The sequence below is a fragment of the Saccopteryx bilineata genome, chromosome 8 (assembly GCF_036850765.1).
Source record: "Saccopteryx bilineata isolate mSacBil1 chromosome 8, mSacBil1_pri_phased_curated, whole genome shotgun sequence".
Classification (NCBI taxonomy): Eukaryota; Metazoa; Chordata; class Mammalia; order Chiroptera; family Emballonuridae; genus Saccopteryx; species Saccopteryx bilineata.
In genome coordinates, this window is record NC_089497.1 from 37,596,470 (window position 1) to 37,619,114 (window position 22,645).

Here is a 22,645-nt window from a genome sequence, read left to right on the forward strand (position 1 = left end):
AGAGTCTACTTGTTTCCTGTCAGAGCTGTACTTTGGGTCTTTACTGTTGTTCTACCCTTATGATTAAATACTGGGCTTCATTTTTGGCACAGTTTATCCTATGTTTAGAGTCAGTAAAGATTCTTTATATGTTACTGCCGCAAACCAGCGTGACTAGTAATTCCAGGTCCTGAGGGAGAATGATGCAGAATGAAGAAAATAAACTTGAAGAGAAATAGGATGGGATCAGAGGCCTCTGCAAGCTGATGGCAAGAACAGAGAGCGGTTCTCCACCCCCAACCCGGCTTTATTTATAGGGCAGAGAGAGTCATTAGCAAATCAGTGATAACTCTGATCACATTTCCAAGGCAACCCAAGAATTCTCCCAAGTGCAGAAAATTCCCACCCTATATAACATCTTAACTTCACAAAACAAAGAATAAAAAGAAAACTGCCTCCAATCTCTCCAAGGGACATGGAGGGTGGACAGTAGAAACAGTTCAGCATCACAGCTGACATGGAGGTGTGGAGAAAAACTTAGCCTTTAGCAACTTAACCGAGCAAATGAGGTGGGGGGTTGGGCAGACTGTCAGCTTACTGCCAGTCCCCCACACCTCTGTCCCCCAAAAATCTAAACCGCAAGACCCTGTTGGCTTGCGGCCCCCAACATGTTACCATAGAGGCCTTTTAATCGGAGTTGTTAATAGAAGTCTTTTCGAGGTTATGCATTTCATCTCTTTTTATTATGGTTTTTTGTACCTTTGATTAAACCTGGGTCTGATTTTTAATATAGATTATTTTTATGGCTGGAGAACAGAAAGTTCTCTTTAAATGCTGCATAGAGGCATCTGTCTTTTACAGTGTGTTCTCAGTCAGTAGTTGGCTGACGTATGCCTGTCATCATCTTTCTTAAAGGCTTCCAAGACAGTAAACAAAAGCCAACCAACTTATAGTCCTTTTTATTACCATGGCCCCCATACTGTTCAAGCTTGAGCTACTACATAATCTATTGTCTCCCCTTCCAGCTGTATTTCATCCCAGTCTACCACAGATGAGAGTCCTAGCATTTGTATTTCTATAGTATGCGAGAGGTTATCACTGCCCTACTTACCTCAAAAATAAATAAAATGGGTTACTCGTCTTATTTGTAAACTATTTAGTTACAGTCATAGTCATACCAACCTTATTTAAAATGCCTTGCAGATATAACGGAGGACTGCTAGAATTTCATAAAGGCTTACAAGAAATAGGCGATAAAAATGATCATTGGTTTGACATAGATCCTACAGAAGATGAAGATTTACCTACAACTTTTAAAGTAAGCAATTTTAAGAATAACATTTTATGTCGACTAATCAGAATCATTGTTGATAAAGTGCAGTTTATGTTAACTGCCATACTCTATAGTAAGAACATTTTTTAATTGGAAATTAGTTTTCTATATGAGAAACAACCTTGATTTCATTGTGTAGTACAGAATGTATGATTCAATAAGTAGAAGTAAGGTGGTTGTGTTAGCATTTCCAAATAAAAAAATTAAACCTTTATAGTTCTTCATAGAGCTAGAGCTAAATGTAATAGTTAACTTCTTTTTTTCAAATTATACTTACTGTTATTTTGTGGTTGATTTAAATTTTAAAAGTACTAAATGCTTCAAAAACTTGAAAAATATAAAAATGCCTGAAGATAAAACTAAAATTTATTTGTATTTCTTTAAATGGAAAAATCATTGTTAGTATTTTTATTTATATCTTTCTAGACACACATCTTGCTATTGAATATTTAGTTATCTTAAATGTTTCAGTTTTTCACTGTTAGGTAGAGTGATCTTTGTGTATTTTTTTATCATTTGGGGGGGGATAAATTTCCAAAAATGGAATTGTGAAGCAGTGTGTTCACACTTGTAAAGTTGTTGATCTCTAGCTCCATATTCTCTCAGAAAGGTTGTACCAGTTTATATTCTTAAGACAGAGTATCAGAGTTTCCATATTTCCACATCCGCTGGGTATTCTTTACTTTTTGTGTATTTTTATTGGTAAGTCACATTGGTCTCTTTTTTATTTGTTTAAAACTATGAACATTAACCACAGGTTTCTCTTGGTTAGTGTTTGAGTGACATACCTCTTTCCAGACTTTTACTTTAAACCTTTTTGGGTCCGGGTCCTTATATTTTAGTTACTTTAAGGCCAAATGCATGCATCAAAATAGAAAATTTCATTAAAAAACAAAATTCAATTTTCTAGGAAGCTATAGCAACTCAAAATTTGTATATACCTGATAGTATAACCTCAGAATACAATTGCTAGAACTGAAAGGAGAAATAAAATACTCCCAGTCACAGTAGAATATTTTAATATGCCTATCTCAGTAATCAATAGAATAAGCAGTCAATTTTGGGCATTTGTCAGGATAAATATATTACTTTTAACTTTGACTTAATAAAGTAATAATTTCATTAATTTAAAAAAATATTTAACTTCTCTGCTTATCTAAAGGAATTCCTTCTTGGTGTGGTTGTTTTTCTTTCTTTTCTCCTCTTTTTAAAATATCTTTCTTTATTATCCAAATGTTTTTTAGTGAATTTTTATGCAAAGTAATACATGTATACAATTTGTCAAATAATAGTAAAAAGCTTAAATATTAACAGTCTATTTTCTATCATCTCTAATTATATTTTCTAACTAGAGGCAACTTCTTCCAATCCTTAGCAAATTTTTTTTCATATTTAACTATATATTTTTTAAAAATTGTACTGCTATTTAAAGAATTTCTTCATTTTAGATATCTTTTGACTTCCCACTGTGGAAGATGATAGTTTAATAGTTTTGGTTTTTTTGACGGAGACAGAAAACTAGAGAGAGGACAGCTAGGGACAGACAGACAGGAAGGGAGAGAGATGAGAAGTATCAATTCTTTGTTGCAGTTCCTTAGTTGTTCAACGATTGCTTTCTTATATGTGCCTTGATGGAGGGTGGGGGGGATACAGCAGACCAAATGACCCCTTGCTCAAGCCAGCGACCATGGGGTCATGTCTATGATCCAACGCTCAAGCCAGCAACCCCGCGCTCAAGCTAGTGAGCCTCTGCTGAGGCCAGTGACCTTGGGGTTTCAAACCTGGGTCCTCTGCATCCCAGTCCAATGCTCTGTCCACTGCACCACCACCTGGTCAGGCTAGTAGCTTTCTTATACAGCCCCTTCAAGCACACACTGCCCTTTCTCTGTTCTACTAATAGTTACAGGTTTTTATTTGATTGGCTTTAGGGTTACCTTTATATCCGGGAATATCATTCACCTCTCTCCTGTGTAGAATCTCAGGATTTCCTCTTTCTGGAAGAACTTCCTTGTTTTGGTGGTACATCTCATTCAGAAAAGGGTGCTTGCTTGGGAGGTAAATTTTTTGAGATGTTTCAAATTTCAAAATAATTTTTGTATACTCTTTTTATATCTTGCCTGAGCATAGAATTATAGATTAAAATTATTTTCCATCATCAACATTTTAAAAAATATATTGCTTGATTTTGGAGAGAGGAAGGGGATAGAGAGAGAAAGAAACATCAATTCATTGCTCCACTCACCCGTGCACTCACATTTGACTCCTATCCTATATGCCCGACCAGGGATCAAACCCACAATCTCGGTCCATCTGGACAACGTTCCAACCAACTGACCCACCCAGCCAGGGCCATTTCCCTCATTTTTAAAAGTGTGCTTTTATTATTCTAGCTTCCAGAAATACCTCTGGGAAGTCTATGTTGTACAGCTAGTAGTCACGGCTGTCGCAGCCAGGCATGAGCAGGTTCACATTAGATTCAGTCAGATAGAGAAACAGCAGAGCCAAAAACTGGTGGGCCATTCCTTTATTCTAGCCTCGCACCCGGCTGGCGAGTAAACACAAACACACAGGGCTCCAAAACCCACTCACACATTCTCCAGTTTCACAACCAGGAGGTTCTTTTCTGAGTTTTCCTAGAATCAAAGGCCCCCCACCAGCCTCAGGCCCCTCTGGTTCCCCATGTCCTTCTCTCTGCTCTCACTCTGCACAAACTGCACAAACTGGCTTGTCCTTCAGCAACCTGCCATCTTGGCTTTCTCCTTCTTCCTCACACAAACCTTTTCTTGGCGTGAAAACCCCTCCTCCAGCACACATTAGCCTTCCCAAGTAGGAAAATAATTAGCAGCCACCCGGGCAGCATCATTCACGTGGGCAGCAGCCATTTTTAACAATAAAAGTGAGCAAACCCCCAAAATAGAGATTTTACAAACTCATTTGCCCAACATTCCACCCCTTTTGCTCACTTCGCAATCCACACACCACCCACAGGCATTCCTGTAAAGGGAATTAGGCACATCACACAAACAAATTATAGCAACAGCACAAGTCATGTACATACATTTCAACAATTACAAAGATGCCCTTCACCAGTCTCCCTAGCACTTTGCCCCAAACACAAATTGTCCTTGGAGCTTCTCTCCAACTGGATGAAAAGCTTCTCGATGCAGGGGGCCTCCACCAGACCTGACCTCCCCATCAGGGTTTTCATGAGCCGCGAGTCTATCCAACAAGGGAACTGGTGCCCCCTGTGGTCACAGTCCAAGAGTCAGTCCATGCACATGGGGCCTCAGGCCTCCCCCTCATCCTTACTGTCTTGGCAAGTCTTAAGACACTGTCCCAAGGAGGAGCACGTGGCAGTGGCAGCCAGCATTTCCACCTTTGCTCCAGAGAGCACGCTGCCATCCTCACCTATATCCCAAAATCACAGCAAACCTATAGGGGTGTAGTAGGAACTCCTTGCTGCTGGTTTTTTACCTTCTGAAGTCTGCAGACAGCAGCTTCAGCCCCAGTCTTCTCATCCTCAGAAGAGGAGCTGGAAACGCCTGCTCCCGCCGACTCTGATCCACTCTGCCGGCACAGCTCCATCTTCGGCTCCCGTGGCTGCTGGCTCTCGGCAACTTCCAGGGCAAACTGCACCTCATGAACCTGTAATTCCTTCTCCAGAGACTGCTCTATTTCCAGGTGCAACTCCCAACCTGGCTGGCCTCTCTTCCAGCACTCCCTCCAGGTCCAGGATCTGTACCTCTTTCTCCTGTGGCCATTCCAACTCCTTCCGCTGCTCGGTTTGCAGGCCTTGAGCAGCCTCTTCCACAGAGCTCTCGGTTCCCTCTTGCAGGACTGTAAAAATTGGCCAGCCCACGGTCCCCAAAAGGACAGCCATGGAGAACCATAACAGCAGCCAGTCCTCTACCCTACTGCTCAAGGGTGGTGGCAGCTCCATACTGATCTAATCCGAATCCTGCCACAGACTATGCCAAATATACGGCTAGTAGTCGTGGCCATTGCCGCCAGGCATGTGCAGGTTCACATTAGTCTCCTCTCTACACAATCTCTGCACAAACTGGCTTCTCCTTCAGCAACCTGCCATCTTGGCTTTCTTTTTCCTCTCCTTCTTCTGCACAAACTTTTCTTGGCGTGAAAACTCCTCCTCCAGCACACATTAGCATAACAAAGCCCATTCTCAAGCAGGAAGGTAGTTAGCAGCCTCACTTGGGCAGCATCATTCACATGGGCAGTGGCCATTTTTAACAATAAAAGTGAGCAAACCTCAAAAATACAGATTTTACAAACTCATTTGCCCAACATACGTTATTCTGATTCTCAATCTTTTGCTTGTAATCTTATTTCTTTCTTTCAGGAAGTTTTTAGGATATTATGTGTATCCCTGTTGTTCTGAACTTATGTTTTTGGAGTCTAGGATATTTTCCTGATTTATTTGATGAGTTCTTCTACAGTTTCTCTTTTCTTTCTGAAATGTTTATTACTCATGGTTGCTGGCTTGAGCTTAGATCTAACTGGCAACCTTTGTGCTCTGCAATAAGGCTTCAGTCAACCAAGCTATCTGATCAGGGCTTAATTTTTATTGATTTTTAGAAGAACATAGAGACGAAAGGGGAGAGAGGGGATGGAGAAGGGAAGCATTTTTTGTAGTACTGCAGCCCACTGGAAACTAGCAGTGTCACATGGAAAAAAACTGCTCAAGATACAAAGTGATTTCAGGAGGAAGAGGGAGAGGCTACTGAGGGAGACTAACCTCCTGGCTCTCCTCTCTCAGTTTTTATTGATCAGAAGCAGAACGAAGGTAACAGGGTTACAGGGGAGGGAGATCAGGTGGTAAGGGGAAAGAATGACTAATGGACTTCTTACTGACATGGAGAAAGAGCTAATTTCAGTCAGTACATTCTTTTTCTTTTGCTAATTAACAAGCACAAAGGAAGGCACATCTGGAACTCTCTAGACCAGTGGTTGGCAAACTCATTAGCCAACAGAGCCAAATATCAACATACAACAATTGAAATTTCTTTTGAGAGCCAATTTTTAATTTATTTTTTTACAGAGACAGAGAGTCAGAGAGAGGGATAGATAGGGACAGACAGACAGAAATTAAGAGAGATGAGAAGCATCAATCATTAGTTTTTCATTGTGGCACCTTAGTTGTTCATTGATTGCTCTCTCATATGTGCCTTGACCATGGGCCTTCAGCAGACCGAGTGACCCCTTGCTCAAGCCAGCGACCTTGGGTCCAGGCTGGTGAACTTTGCTCAAACCAGATGAGCCTGCACTCAAACTGGTGACCTCGGAGTCTTGAACCTGGGTCCTCCGCATCCCAGTCTGATGCTCTATCCTCTGCGCCACCACCCGGTCAGGTGAGAGAGCCAAATTTTTTCAACTTAAACTATATAGGTAGGTACATTTCTTATCGAGGTAGTGCCCGCATGTGGTATTTTGTGGAAGAGCCACACTCAAGGGGCCCAAGAGCTGCATGTGGCTCACGAGCCGCAGTTTGCTGACCAAGGCTCTAGGCTAATTTTCTAAAGCCCATCCACATGCATTCCTTTCTGTCTGCACAAAGGTCACTCACTCACATAACTCCTTGGTGTTTGCATTCAAGAGACATTCACTTAGGACTTTTTAACTAAAGTTCCCCAATCCAAGCCTTAGAGGGTTCAAGATTAGATGGGCGATTCCCTACATTTGTTGTTCCACTCAGTCAAGCATTTTTTGGTTGCTTCCTATGTGTGTCCTGACCAGAGATCAAACCCACAACCTTGTTGTTTCGGGATGATGGTGATTAATACTTTTTAGAGAGCTTAGAGGGCTAGGCTGTACCCTTTATCTGGTACTGAGGAATCCCAGGTGGGTCACCGGAGTCCTTCCCTGCCCCAGATCCTTCAATCCTCATGTGTCTCCTTAAATGAACTTACCCTGGTGGGGGATGCTGGCATTCTAGCAGGGCTGTGTCCTTCAGTGTTACTATTGTTAACAGTACCCTGTTCCTATTCTTGTATTGCATTTTAATTTCAGTGATTATTTAAACTATTTACCAGGAGTATTTTTTATGAACATCCCTTTTTTTTCCTAAATTACATCCTGTTTTTCATTATTCTTTTTTCCAAGAATGCATACTATATTAGAGGTAAATATTAGCCTTATCATGGAAGGCCTTATAAGCCAAGTGAGGGAAGGGGATCAGGTTAGATATTGAGGATAATAGAAAACCCCTGATGACTTTTAAACAATGGAATGATATAATCAAATTATAATAAAATATGAGGGAATTTACAACATCGAATAGTTTTTATATTTAGGGTAAGGAAGTAGTTAAGAAAGTTAAAAAAAAAACTAATAAAATAGTGAAAAATTGGGTTTGTGTTCTAAAGAAATACGAGGACCGGGGTAGGGAAAATGGAGAACACACACAGACACACCCTCCTATACCTGCATCTCTCCATATTTGTCTCTTGTATATGTGCCTAAGTGTCTATGTGTCTGGTGTGGAGTGGTTAGAAAAACCTCTCTGGGAGGTGATATTTAAGTTGAAACTAGAAGGTTGAGACTGGAACTAGCTCTCTAAAGAGAAGAGGGAAGGGCATTCTAGGTAAATAGAATTGTGAAAAGGCTCTTTTAGGCCTTGAAGATCAAGGTTGAGGAACTGAAAAAATAAAACTATAGTGAGTGACACTAGAAGTGAATTTGAAGAGATGGACCAGCAATGGCTAGATATACTGGATTCAGATTTTGCAGGACCTCTGCAGTCAGTCAGTCATTAGTAAGGGTTCTGGATTTTGTTTAGATTCACTGGGAAACCACCTTCTGAGCAAGGAACTGACATGATACTTTGCTTCCGTGTAGTGTTTTGAAGCAGAGTATTCAGGGAAGAGGGAGACCAGTTACCATCCGTAGTCATCTGTTACAGTCAGTAATGTAGGTAAGACACAAAGTGATAGCAGTGGAGATAGAAGTGGAAGAATTTGCAATGTATTTTGAAAGAAGACTCACAAGTACTTGCTGGTATATTGCATGGGATAGTAGAAGCCATTATGCAATGGACGATTTCAAGATTTTTGGCTTGAAGCTGAATAGATAGTGGTAGATGAAATTGGTGTCCAGGAGGTCCAGGCATTATCCTGCAGAGTTCACTGCTGTGTCCTATATACATCACCTGGCCCAGGACACATACTCAGTAAATGTTTGCTGAATGGATGAATGCCAAAGAGTGGGGATGGCAGATAAAGAATAAGGAACAAGGAACAGATTTGGTAGGAGAACCAATAAATCAATATTGAACTATTAAATTTGAGATTTGTGAAACTTCAGTAGTTACATGCAAACTGAGTCCTGTTCTTTTGTTTTGACATCTTCATTCAGCTATTGGCTATCCTGACAGAATGTACCATCTTTGTACTGATAGACCTTTGAATGCTTCTCTTTTCTCTATTTAATCTTGATATTTGATCAATTAAAAAATACGAGTGCCATTGAAAGAATATCATGAATGGTGACTAGATTCAAGAAATAGTCCATTGAGTCTTATTTATTATGTCATATACTTTCAATATATTAGAAGTAATAGTATTTGAAAGCTTGTAGTTCTGCCCTTCTGAAGGATAAGTGGTGAGGACCTGGTCTAAGGACCAGTTTGACTTAGACTTGATGATATGTTTCACCTGCATTTAATCAGCATTTTAAAACAGGAAATTTGCATTCCGAGTTTTAACTCTGAATACTGGAGGCATATTTCTCTGCACCCTCCTACTGCTCACTAACAGAGAACGCCATAGTGCCCCACTGCGGTGGTTCCACTGCCAACATGGTGTCTTTAGCCAGTTGTAGCAAGACTCTCCTGCCTTCTAGCGATTTCTTGTCTCTCTTTATAGAGAGACAACAGGACAGGTCATTCTTGATAGAAACATGCCAGGTGTTATGCTATATTAGGATGTGATGTGAGGTATAGCTTCATATACAGACTTTTTTATTTATATTCAGTAAGAAATCCAATATTTCTATTTTGGCACCTCTCTATTATTTACTTGGAATGAGGCAAGTACATTCTATGATGGTTTTTAAAAAAACAAACGGTATATTACTTAAAGTACTTAAAATTATATAAGGTAAAATATTAGAAGGGATCATTATTACTAATTCATGGAATTTATTTTTAAAATCTAGGATCTGCTCAATAATTTTATCATGACAACTGAAAGTAATATAATGAAGCAGACCATTTGCAGTTATCTAGATTGTGAAAGATCTTGCGAAGCTGATGTTTTAAGGAACACCAATTATAAGGTACTATAATTATCAATTAACTGAATATTTTAAAAATATAATCATAAAATTCAACTTTAGGTAAAAATTTTATATTATCATGCACCAAAATAATGTTTAAAAATATACTTAGGTTATTTATAGTGATAATGCAGTTGAGAAGTTGTTTGAGTATCTGTGAGAACTTAGGATCATAATGAGCTGGAATTGTTTTTACACTGTGAATCACTAAAAATGAATGGGTTTTACCAAGGTTTTTGTAATAATCATATGTCTCTGAACTTATAATTAATATTACTGCTATCATATAGTGGAAATGATCTAAACTATTCTTTAGAGTTAGAAATGTTATTTTGTGTTCATTTAAACTTTATTTTACTAAACAGAAAGGTTGTCACTCCTTAAGAATTATGTTACCAAGTGATCGTTATCTCTGCTATGGGCCTTGAGGGAGAAAAAACATAACTAGCCTTGCTTTGAGGAAATTAAACAGTCAAAGTACTTCAAGTCTAGTTCTCAGTGGATATTATCAGAATAAGACTGGGAAGACCACAAGATAAAATGAGATGAGATGAGTGCAGATCTACACCACTTCCGGAAGGTAACGGAAGTCTCAGTTGACAGGCATGGGTGTCCAGGGTGAAGCCTGCGGTGGGGAGGGCTGCCTGAGACCATCTGTCTGTGGGAGTGACAGCATGGACGGGTTTTATATGTTGTGGTTTGTTTGTTTGTTTGTTTTTGTAAAAAGAAAAACCCAGAAAGACTGAAAGAATACATTGTATATAAGGATTTATACAAATAAAGATACCTGTTAGAATGGACAGAAAAAAGAAAGGATGAGGTGTATCTCAAATAGGGTAGATGGGGGGAGGGAAAGCCAAGATCTGTTCGTTAGGGTAAGCTATGAATTAGGAAGGTTGGCCTGGTTAAGCGCAGTACCATTGAAGTGACATGGTAATATGGTTGTGGTTTCCAGAGAGGCCTTAGGGTTCCAGTCACATGGGCAGCATGTAGCAGCAGGGAGTCTGGCCCGCAAAATTAGCTTTTTGTCATCCAGTCTGCCTGTTTAAAGGAAGCATAGCTGTAGTTCTAAGGGAGGACAGGAAACTTGTCAAGTTAAAAGTGACTTAAGGTGGTATTTTCTATATATGCAGTACATGAATCTCTTTTCCATGCCAACAGCTTACTTTCATTCTTTTCCAGGGATTTTTTCAGTTAATGTGCAGTAAAAGCTGCTGCATTTATTTTCATAAAATTTGTTGGAAAAAGTTCAAGAACTTAAAATATCCTGGCGAACATGATCAGGTATTTTGTTCTTCCCTCAAAACTTGACTACATTTCTTTCTCTACCTTTTTTTGTTTTTCCCTCTTTTCTTATTTCTTCCTATTCACAACCTTCCTCTTCTATTTTCTTCCTCCATTTTCTCCCCTGTTTTCGTTGATGCTTTTCTCTTTACTATTCCTTGTTCATCATCACCATTTACTAAATAGATCTTTGCAGAGGCTACTGCTAGTACTTTGTTGCTTAGTGATTGCTATCAGTTTGTTCCTTTCTTTGTAGAAGTTTATACTCTTTTTTTATATACTCTTAAGAATAGAAATATTATTGCATATATCCACATAAAAGACATGGAATCAAAGAATAAAATTACTTAAAGTAATAAAGGACAATTATATAATTTTAAGGATAGTTTCTATTTTAAAGGGTAAAGAGCAATGATAAATTTTATAGTCTTCAAAAATCTATTTGTGATTTTGTATTTACCTATAGTCATATAACTAAAATGATTTTTTTTTTTTTTTTTTTGCTGCTAAAATTAAAGTAAAAATCTAAAGCCCAGTTCTGTATTACTTACTCTTTGGTGAGCTAATGACCATAAGTTGGGTGTCTAGTGTTTGGTTCCAGAGTGTTTACATTGTGTAAACAGAAAAGCCCAATAAAGCAGTTGCCGTGTAGAGAGAGTATTATATATGGAGTTGGGAGATTTGGATTTAAGTCCAGATTGAGCCACCTATAGTTTTTGAGTTTTATGTTGTCATTGGGTTTTTTTGTTTGTTTGTTTTTACTTTAGTCTGGTAATTCGACCGCTCTGAGACTCATTTTTCTAAGCCATAAAGTTAAAGTGAGGATAGTTATACCTACTTCCTAAGGTTGTTGTGAGGATTAACAGATAACAGATGAACTTGCATTGTTTTACACTGTAAAAATCATTATCTAATAAAGTGTTATTATTCATTTGTTTAAGCAGGGTGTATATTTTGCATTCTTTGATTGTTAGGGCAATCAATATTGCCCAACTCTAGAAAGAGAACTAAAAGAAAACTAAGTAACTTAACAAGAAGAAATGAAATAAGATCAGAACAAGAGAGAAGACTCAACATTTTTATTCTTTCCTTTTCCTTGTAATCTCACATGGCTGATAGAAATTCAGTATTCCTTTCTACACTCATCTGATCGGCACATTTTACTAGAAGTTGCTTTCCCTGTGCACGGTGACTACATCATAGCCTGTAATATAGCTACTTGAAGATTTTGAAGTAGGAATGATAAAAGTGTGATCGTGCATTTTAAGCCATTGATACATGATGAACTGTTTTTGAACAGCTAAATCGCAAATGTTTTTCATATCTTTTACCATCTAGCAACATCTGCTTCTGACTTTATTTAAATATAACTAGCTTTGTACATCAGTGATTGTTTTCTTTTTTATTATTTGTATTTTTTATTTTGATAATTTTGTGTGTTTTTTCCTATTGATAACTTTAGAGTTTTAGTGGGAAAAAATGTTTGAAGGAAGGATGTGCAGGTGACATGGTAAGGATGCTACAGTGTGATGTACCTGGAATTGTTAAAATTTTGGTAAGTATCTTTTCAGTTTTCTTGCTTTCTTACATTAGAATGGTATTTTTGACTTGAACACATATGGGAATCATAATAATAATATTTTAGCCATATTCTCTTTGATGGTGACTAAATTCTATGTTCTTTCTATTGCTTTGATTTCCCCAAAGTAATATTAAGTAGTCCTTAAGAACAAGAAAATTTAAAGCGTAAAGATACACTGACACAGAGAGAGACACAGAAAAAGCAGGCCATGACTATACCAATGAGAAGTCTGTCATGAATCAAGGATTATAAACTAATCTGTGCCACCTAAAGTTAAAAATACTTTTTGACTTTCTGACTCCCTTTTAGTTTGTAAGCACCTTCCTATGAAAATCACTACATTTTTGGTGATGTAAAGTAGTACTGTATTTCTTTTTAAGATTAACTATAGTGTGTTTGATTAGATTGTGTATGGCTCACCTGTCACTTCTGTTATGTTTTATAATTATATTTGCTATAGCTTTGTTGTCATTATCTTTCTCCAAATGTTAAGGCTAACTAGTAACATTAAAGAACTTTGAAAATTGAACTACTTTAGAGCTATTTTTTTCCATCACTTGCAGTTTGAAGTTGTGAGAAAGGATGAATATATAACCATTGAAAATTTAGGAGAAAGGTAAGCTTCAAATGAAGTATTTTATATTTTTTATGAGCATGTATGTAGTTTTCAGTTGCTTCTTTCTTCTGTGTTTCTGTCACTTGTTAGAGCTTCATTAAATTTAAAGGTAATATTAATTGTGTGAAAAAATTATATTTAACTGACATGTATCTCCCCCTCAGTCTCTATTTTGTGGACCTTTAAATTTTAAAGCAGGAAAGGAGAAACTATGAATACTTTTTCCTTAAGTATGAAAATAATCTTTTCTCTGGGTGATAGACACACAATACAATCAGCAGTCAAATGCTATAGAGATGTTTACCTGAAACCTATATACTCTGATTGACCAATGTCACCCCATTAAATTTAATTTTCTAAATAAAAATTTAAAAAAGCAAAAATGACCTTTCCTGAAACCAAACATATTTTTCTTCAAGTTGTTTAATAGGTTGTTATATAAACTTTCTTCTAGCTTTCAAAACTCATTCAAACCTTTAAGCTTGTCTGACAATTCAAACTGTCCTTTTGCTTAGATGAGAATAATATATTGCTCACAAAAATTAGGGGATATTTTATAGGTTCATATTTATTTTGTATAGTATAGGCTGGGAATTCATAGAGGTGTAGAATATTGTTGTTCTAATTAGAAATTTCAGTATGGAAAGTTCTTCTAATGCATTGACTCTTTCTTTGGTTTAAAGTGCAAATATCTACCATTTTTCAATCTACCAGGGGCATTGTATTGATATTAAGGCATTAGTTTTGCCTTATGAGCTAATTAAATCCAAATCTTTATCTTTAGCTTAGATATCACTCCTAAAATGCAGATCTATTTACTAGCACGCTGAAGATATCCACTTATATGGTTCAAAAGGATCTACATGATTACAACTGGAATTGTAATTTTTCTTCCCAACACTGCTCTATTGTTTTTTAAGTCCAGTCAATTCTACTTATTAAATATATTGTAACTGCCTTCTTATTTCTGCCTCTGCACTTCCACTAAACTAGATGAAGTATTACTTCTCACTTGGAATTCTGAAATAGCTTCCACACTGATCTTTCTTACCTTTCTTCAGTTGGTTGTTTACATAGCCATCGTGGTGCTTTTTTGCTTGAAAATCTTTCAGAGGCTTCTCATTGTTCTTAAGTTCAGAGTTCTTAGCTTGGCTCTTCAGTCACTTTGGTCCCTGCTGACCGCACTAGTGTCATCTCTTGTCATTCGTTTCTTACTATACATGCACCAACTATACTGGGCTTCTCTTAGTTCTTGACTGTGCCATCCATTTTACCTCCAAGCCTTGCCTAGAATTCCCTACTCCTTTGGCTTTACCTGTTTAAAGTTTTTGGAAAGCCTTATTACATACATTGGATTAGGTATTCTATCACATATTCCCTCTACATTTGTTATTAAAACATTTACTTAGTTTCATTATACTTTCTTAGCTATCTTTTTCATTTAACTATAACTTCATGAGGGCAAGAAGTTGATCTTGCTTACTGCTATAATCCAGAACATAGCATAATGCCGGCATAGAATGTGTTCAATCAATAGAGGACAGATGTTGAGATTTTAAACTCCATTCCTTTACAATGGGTATGTTGCTTTTGTTTTGACAGGCAGGTAACTTGATTGAATATGAACTGTGCTCTCCTTTTTTTTGGGGGGGGGGTTCCCATCTCAGTCAGATCTTTCGCCTTTAGCTAAGCTTCTTTGAGTCTGTTCTACACGTGTGTGGTTCATCAGTCAGGCGTAGATGTGGCTAGAAAGAAATTGAGATCTCTTCTCGGACTATTCCCCTCTCTGATTCCCCCATTTTCTTCAGCACCCATGGTTCTGTGGCTTTAGTTTCCTGGTTCCTTTGGCCAGGGAGAGCTTTGTTTTCCACCAGGCTATACTTCTCTCCAGGCTAAAAGCTGTGCTATTGGTAAATTCACGAACTTACGTTATACAGTCCATCCCTTTGAGCATGTTACCTCTCTATCAGAGTGCCTGCCGTACTGCAGTGCTATCAGGGTGTTGCTTTCTGTAATGTGCCTAGGTTTTATAATTGTTTTATTTTTTATTTTATTTTGTTTTATTTATTGTATTAACATAGAATCTAGTGTCACCCCAAATGCATCCCCATCCCCCGTATTCCCCTCAACATCTCCTTTGCCCCCTTCCCAACTTTGCCCTCCCCCCTTCCCTTCAGGTTTGTCCCATCCATCATTCCCTTCCCCTCTGTCCCCTTTTCCTCTGGTCCCTTTGATCCCTCCTCTGTCTCAGTTCCGTTCCTCAGTATAATTGTTTTCTGTGGGAAAGTCTTCTGGTAACTGGATCTTACTACCAAAAGTGGAAGAGCTATTTTGTGGGGTTTTATGAATGAATGGCAAAATGCTTAGTTATTATTTATTATTTAAAGTGCTTTATTTTTATTAAAGTATGGATAAAGAAAAGCTCACAGAATATACATGCATAATTCAACAGATAATTATGAAGCAAACCCTTGTGGCTTGTGGCCCCACCCAAGTAAACCAGTTGAGTTTTGCCAGCACTACAGGAGCGTTCAGTGTACCCCTCCCCCAGCCCCTTCTCCCCGGGGAGCTGTCATCCTGACCTCCTGTGTACATATAAACTATAGCTTGAAAGACCTGACTTGTAAGAAACTTCAGTGTTTAAAAATACACTTATAATTAATACATTTGTAACGAATAGTAAGAAAATTTCCTTATAAATGCATTTATAAAACTGAAGTTTTTTATAGGTCAGGTTTTCCAAGATTTAGTATATATACAGTGAAATTCACTCTAAAAGTAAACATTTAAATGAATCTCTTTGTATAGAGCTGGGTATCCTCTCGTGATCAGGATATAGAATATTTCCATTATCCCAGAAGGTTCCCCCAAGTCGCTTCTGTAGTCCTTTCCCTCCAAACCCTGGTAACCATTAATACAACATCTGTCCTGATCATCTTGAAAAATTCCTTTTTCCTGACTCTTTACTGACTAGTAGGAAAATCTTTTGCATCTGGCCATTTTTACTTAGCATAATGCATTTGAGATGCATCTATGTTATTGTTTGTGTCAGTAGTTCATTTTAGTTTCTGTTGAGTAGTCCTGTACTGTCCATGTAGATGTACAACTTATTTATTCATTTAACAGTTGATGACATTTAAGTTGTTCCCTGTATTTTGGCTATTATGAATAAATCTGCTGTAAATATTCATGTATTACTCTTTGTATAAACATATGCTTTCATTTCTCTTGGATAAGTTTCTAGGATTGCTGAGTCATGTGGTATGTATTTAATATTGTAAGAAACTGCTGAACTCTTTTCAATGTAGCTGTACATTTTATCATTCTTGCCAGTGTATAGGGGAGTTCTAGCTTTTCTGCATGTTCTCTTGCTAAACTTGAGCTCTTGTGGACATGGTCAAGGTTGGGGCATTGCTATAAAAGAGCTCAGAAGAGCCTTTCTCAAGTTTGGTTATGGAGAGAATCTTTATTAATGGATTCAGTTTTCTAATATGTTTAATGGATTTCTGCTCTATGTTACTAAGGGAATTTGATTCACAGATTTCTTTTTGCACTGTCTGTCTGGATTTGTTATCTGTTTATGGCAATATTTACTTAGCGTTTAGTCCATTTAATAAATTTTGCTACTTTTAATTATTTTCTAATTATTTGTATTGATGTTAAGGCAGTTTACTTCTTTCTTTTTTTAAATCACTTGACTAAATGAATTGAATTTTCTTAGAATTGGTAAGAAGATTCTGTGGTGGGGAATGACCTGGGAAAAGTTCCAGTTTTGCCGGGTTTTTTCACAATGCAAAGATTTTTTTTTCTCGGCAACTACAGAGACTTCTTGCAAACAATCTAGTTGGGTGATTTTTTTTCATATTAATTCTAGAAATTCTTCTTGCCTCTTAATTCCAATGAAAATGACTATTTGGAGTTGTCATTGATGGTGTTGTTTGTTCATTCATTTTTCTCTTTTGCTTTTAAATTATTTCTAGGAAGAGGAGACTAAAAGACTTACTTAGCTATGCTGACACCAGAAATCTTGACTGACTTTGGTATTGACTGTAACAATTTTTTTCCACTTGCAGTTATAAAAAATTGATGTCTCTGAAAATAACTGATACTGATGTGAGACCGAAGATCAATATAAAATTTAGTACAAAAGGTATTATTTTATTTTTCTATGCCTCCTGTTGAGAAGTGTGTTGAAGATTTTGACTTACTCTGTCTTTTATCATGCCATTAACAACCATGTATTTTTTTGTCACTCACTGGGCTTAGATTTACACTAGCAAGCATCTTTTGGTGTAGGCTAGAATTCATGGACAGAAAGATCAGCAGGTATAAGAAAGGGGCATTGGTCTCTACAGAGATGTTTGCTGGTCTAGTGCATAGCTGTGACTTCACAGTGAGATTTGGCTTCAGCAGATTCCCTTCCAACCCCTGCTTCCTTGTCACGTTCCCTGTTGATAGAGAAACATGGAAAGAATGAACATTTGGGGCTAAGACCACATAGTCTAAACTTAGTTACCAGCTCTTTAGGAGTGTGTTCTAGTAAATGCCAGCTGCTCAGCACTTGGAGAACCCAAGGGCTCCTGGTCCCATGGAAGAATAGTTTGATGGCATTCCTTCTTGCTAAGGGGAATGGATGTCCCTGATCCCAGCCAGCTCTTTATCTGGCAACCCAGAGAAACCTGTGTGAGTCATTGGCTTTGAACCTTGCTTCCTCCACAGTGTATGTCAAGTATATCAAGCAAGCATAATAATTTAAATTCTCTTGAAACACAGAATCATGAACTATAAAATAATAAAACTGTATTTTATGATAAACATATTTTTATATTCATACATATACCATCATATACCACATTCTTACTACTTTCTAATTCACCTTAGTTTACTTTCCTTCAGTGGAAGTGCCATTGACCCAGAAAAATGCCAGTTTGATCTCATGCCTTATTCCATTTCATTGATGAAATACCCACTTAATCATTACTGTCTTTTTTGAGAGAGTAGGAACATGTCATCACAGAAGTGTGTCTCAAGACTTTACTAGCTATTTAAGTCAACTGGTGATTTTGTTCAAACGTTAGGTGCCAATTCAGTAGCCCTGGGCGGGGGCCTGGTACTCTCCTTTCCCAACAGGCTCCCCGTGAATGCCGATGCTGCCAGTCCATGGCCTGCACTTTGCATAGCACGGCATTATATCATTTTATGTTTCTTGATACAGTTGTGTTGTCTAATATGGTGCCACTAGACACCATATTTAAATTTAAATTAATTAAAATTAGATAAAATTTCAAACTCAGTTCCTTTGTCAGACAAGCAACATTTTTAGTGTTCAGTGGCTAGTGGACAGTGTAAATATAAAACATTTTCTTAAGTTCTGTTGGACAGTGCTGATTAAGATAAAATATAATTGCCTAAGTAAAGTATAATTAAACCCTGCCCATTACTGTTCTTAACAGTCTTCAGAATTGAAAGCCTAATACTTTTATGCCATTTGGTTGCCAAAGTTCATTTACTTGAACAAAACCCTGGATGCTTGAAAGGCTTCTGTAGCAATTAGTTTTTGTGATTACTTTTGCTTGGGGACATAGTGTTTTTGTTTTGAATTTTTGTCAGCTAGACAGGTAGCAGCATGCGTATGAGCACTGGCTATGGCAAAGCAGTGTACTGTACTTCATTCTTTTGTAATAGTCCCTGTTCTGCGGGAGCTTGGCATGCAATGTGGGAGACCACAGAGAAAAATAGCATTAATGCGGAATGTTTTCATTTCTCAAAATTCATTTTCAGATGAAATGCCTATCTTCAAACTTGATTATAATTATTTCTATCATCTGCTTCATATAATTATTATTTCTGGTACTGACATTGTCCGGCAAATATTTGACGAGGCTCTGCCACCCCCTCTTTTGAAAAAAGAGCTTCTTATTCACAAGAATGTGTTGGAACCCTACTACAATCATCTTTGGACTAATCACCCTTTGGGTGGAGCATGGCATCTTCTTTATCCCCCAAACAAGGAACTACCACAGTCCAAACAGTTTGACTTACACCTCTTATTAGCTCTCATAAAACATTTGAATGTATTCCCTGCGCCCAAGAAAGGCTGGAATATGGAACCACCATCTTCTGATCTCTCTAAGTCTGCAGACATCCTGAGGCTGTGCAAGTACAGGGATATCCTCCTTAGTGAGATTTTGGTGAATGGTCTCACTGAGTCACAGTTCAATTCAATTTGGAAAAAAGTTTCAGATACTCTTCTGCGCCTTGGGATGAAGCAAGAGGATATTGACAAAGTGAAGGAGAATCCCATTGAGAATATCTCCCTTGATTACCATCAGCTGTCTATCTACCTAGGCATCCCAGTACCAGATATCATCCAGAGGATGTTATCCTGTTATCAACAAGGTACAGAATCATTATTTACTTCAGCCAGTAAACCTTCATTGAGTGTCTGCTATGTACCAGACACAGTGCTAAGGACAGGAATCTCAGTGAGCTCCTATTCTTGGGAGAATAGACTCACCAAGAAGCTAATCAAGATTAATAGTGCCAGAGATGTTCCAGAATACCGTGGCAAATCCTAGCCTAAGAGAGTGAAAAAAAATTTTTTCCTGGAGAATATAATATTTAAGGAATTTCTAAATTACATGTAAAAGGTAGCCAAGTGAGAAGATGGAGAAGAATGTTTCAGAAGGAATCAAGAGCAAGGGTATAGAAACGTAAAAATACAATGCAGGAGACTAAAAGTTTGTCCTTAAAGTAGATTATTAAGTCTTACAGAGAATAAAGTAGGGGAGCATTCAAAGAGAGAATACATTCAAGAGGTTTTCTCTTACCATATTGAGAGGTTTGTATTATCAGAAAGGAATTGTTGAAGATTTGTAAGTAGAGGAGTTTTAACACTTTTACAAAATTAAGGATGCCTGCCTACCACCATGAGATACTGGTACTGTGTGTTGCAAGGATACCCTCTTAGACATCATGGGTATATTTTTCTCCTCCTTTCCAGCAGAATCTTGATGTTTATAAGTTTGGCAGCTACCCTGTGGCCATGGGTAATTAAAAAAAATAGCTAACATTTATGCATATATCTAAGGTCAGCAGTGGCCATTCTCAGGCACTGTATTGATGTGGAAAAGACTTCAGACCTCCTCTCCCACATGCTGAGAGAGCCTCTCCACTGTCATCATGGGAAATGGAGTTCAAGCCACATCTGCATCCCTGAAACCCTTGGACTATTCTGGGTGACTCTTCCTGATCCCAGGTTATTAGTTGTGCTACCTAATGAGCAAGTGATGACCACACTGATGCTATTTAAATGTTCAGCTTCCCAATTTTCTAGTAATTGACCAGGTCTGGATATTTTTCAGAGATGATTGCTAGGCTTCTCTCCCATTCTGCTAAGGCCCTGGGATACCATTGTGTTTTCCTGCTTACTCTTTAAGAGCTTTCCTTGAGAATAAAAGAATGTGAAGTTTGATGATGTAAGAAAGTCAGGCAAGGACCCTTGACTGATAAATTATAGGGTTGTTTTTTTAATATACATTCACTCTATTAAGATTTTAAATAACAAAAAGTCACAAGAAAAGTAATATTTGGGAAAGTGCTTTGAGCACTAAATAAATTCAAGGCATTTCAAGAATTCTCATTTAGGTAGTCTGAAGAGCTTATTGGTCAAATCCCTTTAATAGAGACTTTCCTAGCATCGTATACCTCTTTCCTAGGAGTTACTATTGTTGCAGTTTTCATTTGTGTATCTGATTATTTTTTATATTCATTGTCTCCCTAAATCTCTATGAAGGTTGTCTTTTTTTATGTACCATTTAATCTCTAGAGCCTGATACAATATTCCTGGGTAAGGAGAAGGGAGTGCTTATCAGGATAATATTGCTTTAAAAAGTCTCAAACTTCCAGTGGAAGTTATAATTGGCTATTAAATACTTCATGACCTTAGACTTTATAAATCATAACAATCTGCTGCTTCATTTAAGGTACTAACTATCAAGAACTATCAAAAATTTTGTTGACTTTTCTTTCTTTAGTCATGGGTTTATAAGCTTTATGTTTTAACTGAAGATCATGCCTTGTTTAAACTGGATTCATGAACGAAGCCGATTATTTTTATAAAATACTAGGTGCAATATAAAAATATTCTGGCGTAGTCCCAGTCATATATTTGTTGATTGCATTTGCAATTGCATGTCTAAAACTTTTTTTTTTAATGTATCATAGGAATTGCTCTACAGTCAATAACCAGCAGTCAATGTAAGTATGTTAACAAAATGACAAGTGACCTTTCAATTTGGGATAGCTGAGGGATCACTGGAAGAGTCTTCTTGGTCAGATAATAAACTATATAATAAACTGTAACTTTTCCAGGCTTGGAAAAGCATGGCAAATAACTACTGGTCAGCTGAATCTAGTTTCAGCTTTTTTACTCTCCCTTGGTCTTAGTACTTGTCACCCAGAGGTTACCCAAGCATAGTATTTAACCTTTTGAAACACAGGACACTGCAACAGGCAAAAGGGCCTCTCTGCTTGCTCTCCCTGCTCATGTAGGTAGGCTACTGTTAGCTTATGTAGCTTTTCGCTATCAGTTGTTAAAGCTATATTCTTTTTTGCTGGATGGTGTGTTGCTAAATTTTTTCATTTTCATTTTTGTGCTGTTGTTTTTTTAATGTAATTATATTGCACAATTTAAATTTTTCTTAAGAAAACAGTACCAGGGGTTTGGTTTGGAGTAAAATTATACTTGTTAGTATAGTGAGTTTTGTTTGGACCATCTGTGACCAGTCAGGTAAAGTTCATAAGTTTTGAGATTGAATCTCTAGGGCAGTATCAAGGAGTAGGGTGTCAAGAGGCCACACAATAAGGAGCTGATTGATACCCTTTCAAACCCTTTGGTTATGAAAAAGAAGGAAATAGGGTGAAAAATAGACCTTCTAGCTTTCTCTATTATTTTATGTCCTAAAATAATTCTACTTACAGTAGTAATAAGGTCAATGTCAGGATATTCCAAAACTTAACAGAGTCAACTTAAGTTCTAGAATATTTAAGATATAAGAGTTTACTTAAGATAACAGTTAAGTATCTTAGCATTTGGGTTCATACTCATTGATTCAGGCTAGTATATATATTATATGGTCATTGATAAATGGACATTTTATTTTCATTTGGTAATTGAACAAAGTAAAATGTCTTCTATTTTTATTTCTGGAATGGTGTTTTCTTGGGGTAAATATATTTATAATAATAGTATTAAGATGCTAACTGCATACATCCAAATTTTGAGTATTTTGTCTTTAATATTTAGGTATTGGAACAGACGAATTACAGAATGAGGAAGAAGAACTAAGTCCACCTCTCATGGAATACAATATAAATGTGACATCAAACCCTGAAATACATTTAGCAGAAATGAATAAAGATGGGGCATCGATACCCAGTGAATCTTCAACAGAATCTATCAAAGATCTCCAGGAAGTATAAGCTCTCGTTAATATTTGTATTAGAAGTACTTAATAATCAGGGCCTTTACTTGGTTGTATGAACAACAGTCTTAGTTTAT

At 37.2% G+C, this 22,645-nt stretch overlaps 1 protein-coding gene across 4 annotated transcripts in view; it reads left to right on the forward strand.

Moving 5' to 3' along the window:
- The window catches only part of DZIP3 (DAZ interacting zinc finger protein 3), a 104,810-nt gene that overhangs the window by 40,667 nt on the left and 41,498 nt on the right, over nt 1-22,645 (forward strand). For 3 of the 4 annotated variants that reach the window (XM_066240940.1, XM_066240937.1, XM_066240938.1), the window contains 9 exons: nt 1,183-1,297; nt 9,482-9,601; nt 10,784-10,885; nt 12,348-12,440; nt 13,031-13,083; nt 17,157-17,233; nt 18,865-19,482; nt 21,310-21,342; nt 22,391-22,560. In XM_066240940.1, the coding sequence (XP_066097037.1) occupies nt 1,183-1,297; nt 9,482-9,601; nt 10,784-10,885; nt 12,348-12,440; nt 13,031-13,083; nt 17,157-17,233; nt 18,865-19,482; nt 21,310-21,342; nt 22,391-22,560 (1,381 nt within the window). The remainder of the gene's footprint in view (nt 1-1,182; nt 1,298-9,481; nt 9,602-10,783; nt 10,886-12,347; nt 12,441-13,030; nt 13,084-17,156; nt 17,234-18,864; nt 19,483-21,309; nt 21,343-22,390; nt 22,561-22,645) is intronic. The other variant, XM_066240941.1, reaches the window with a different exon arrangement.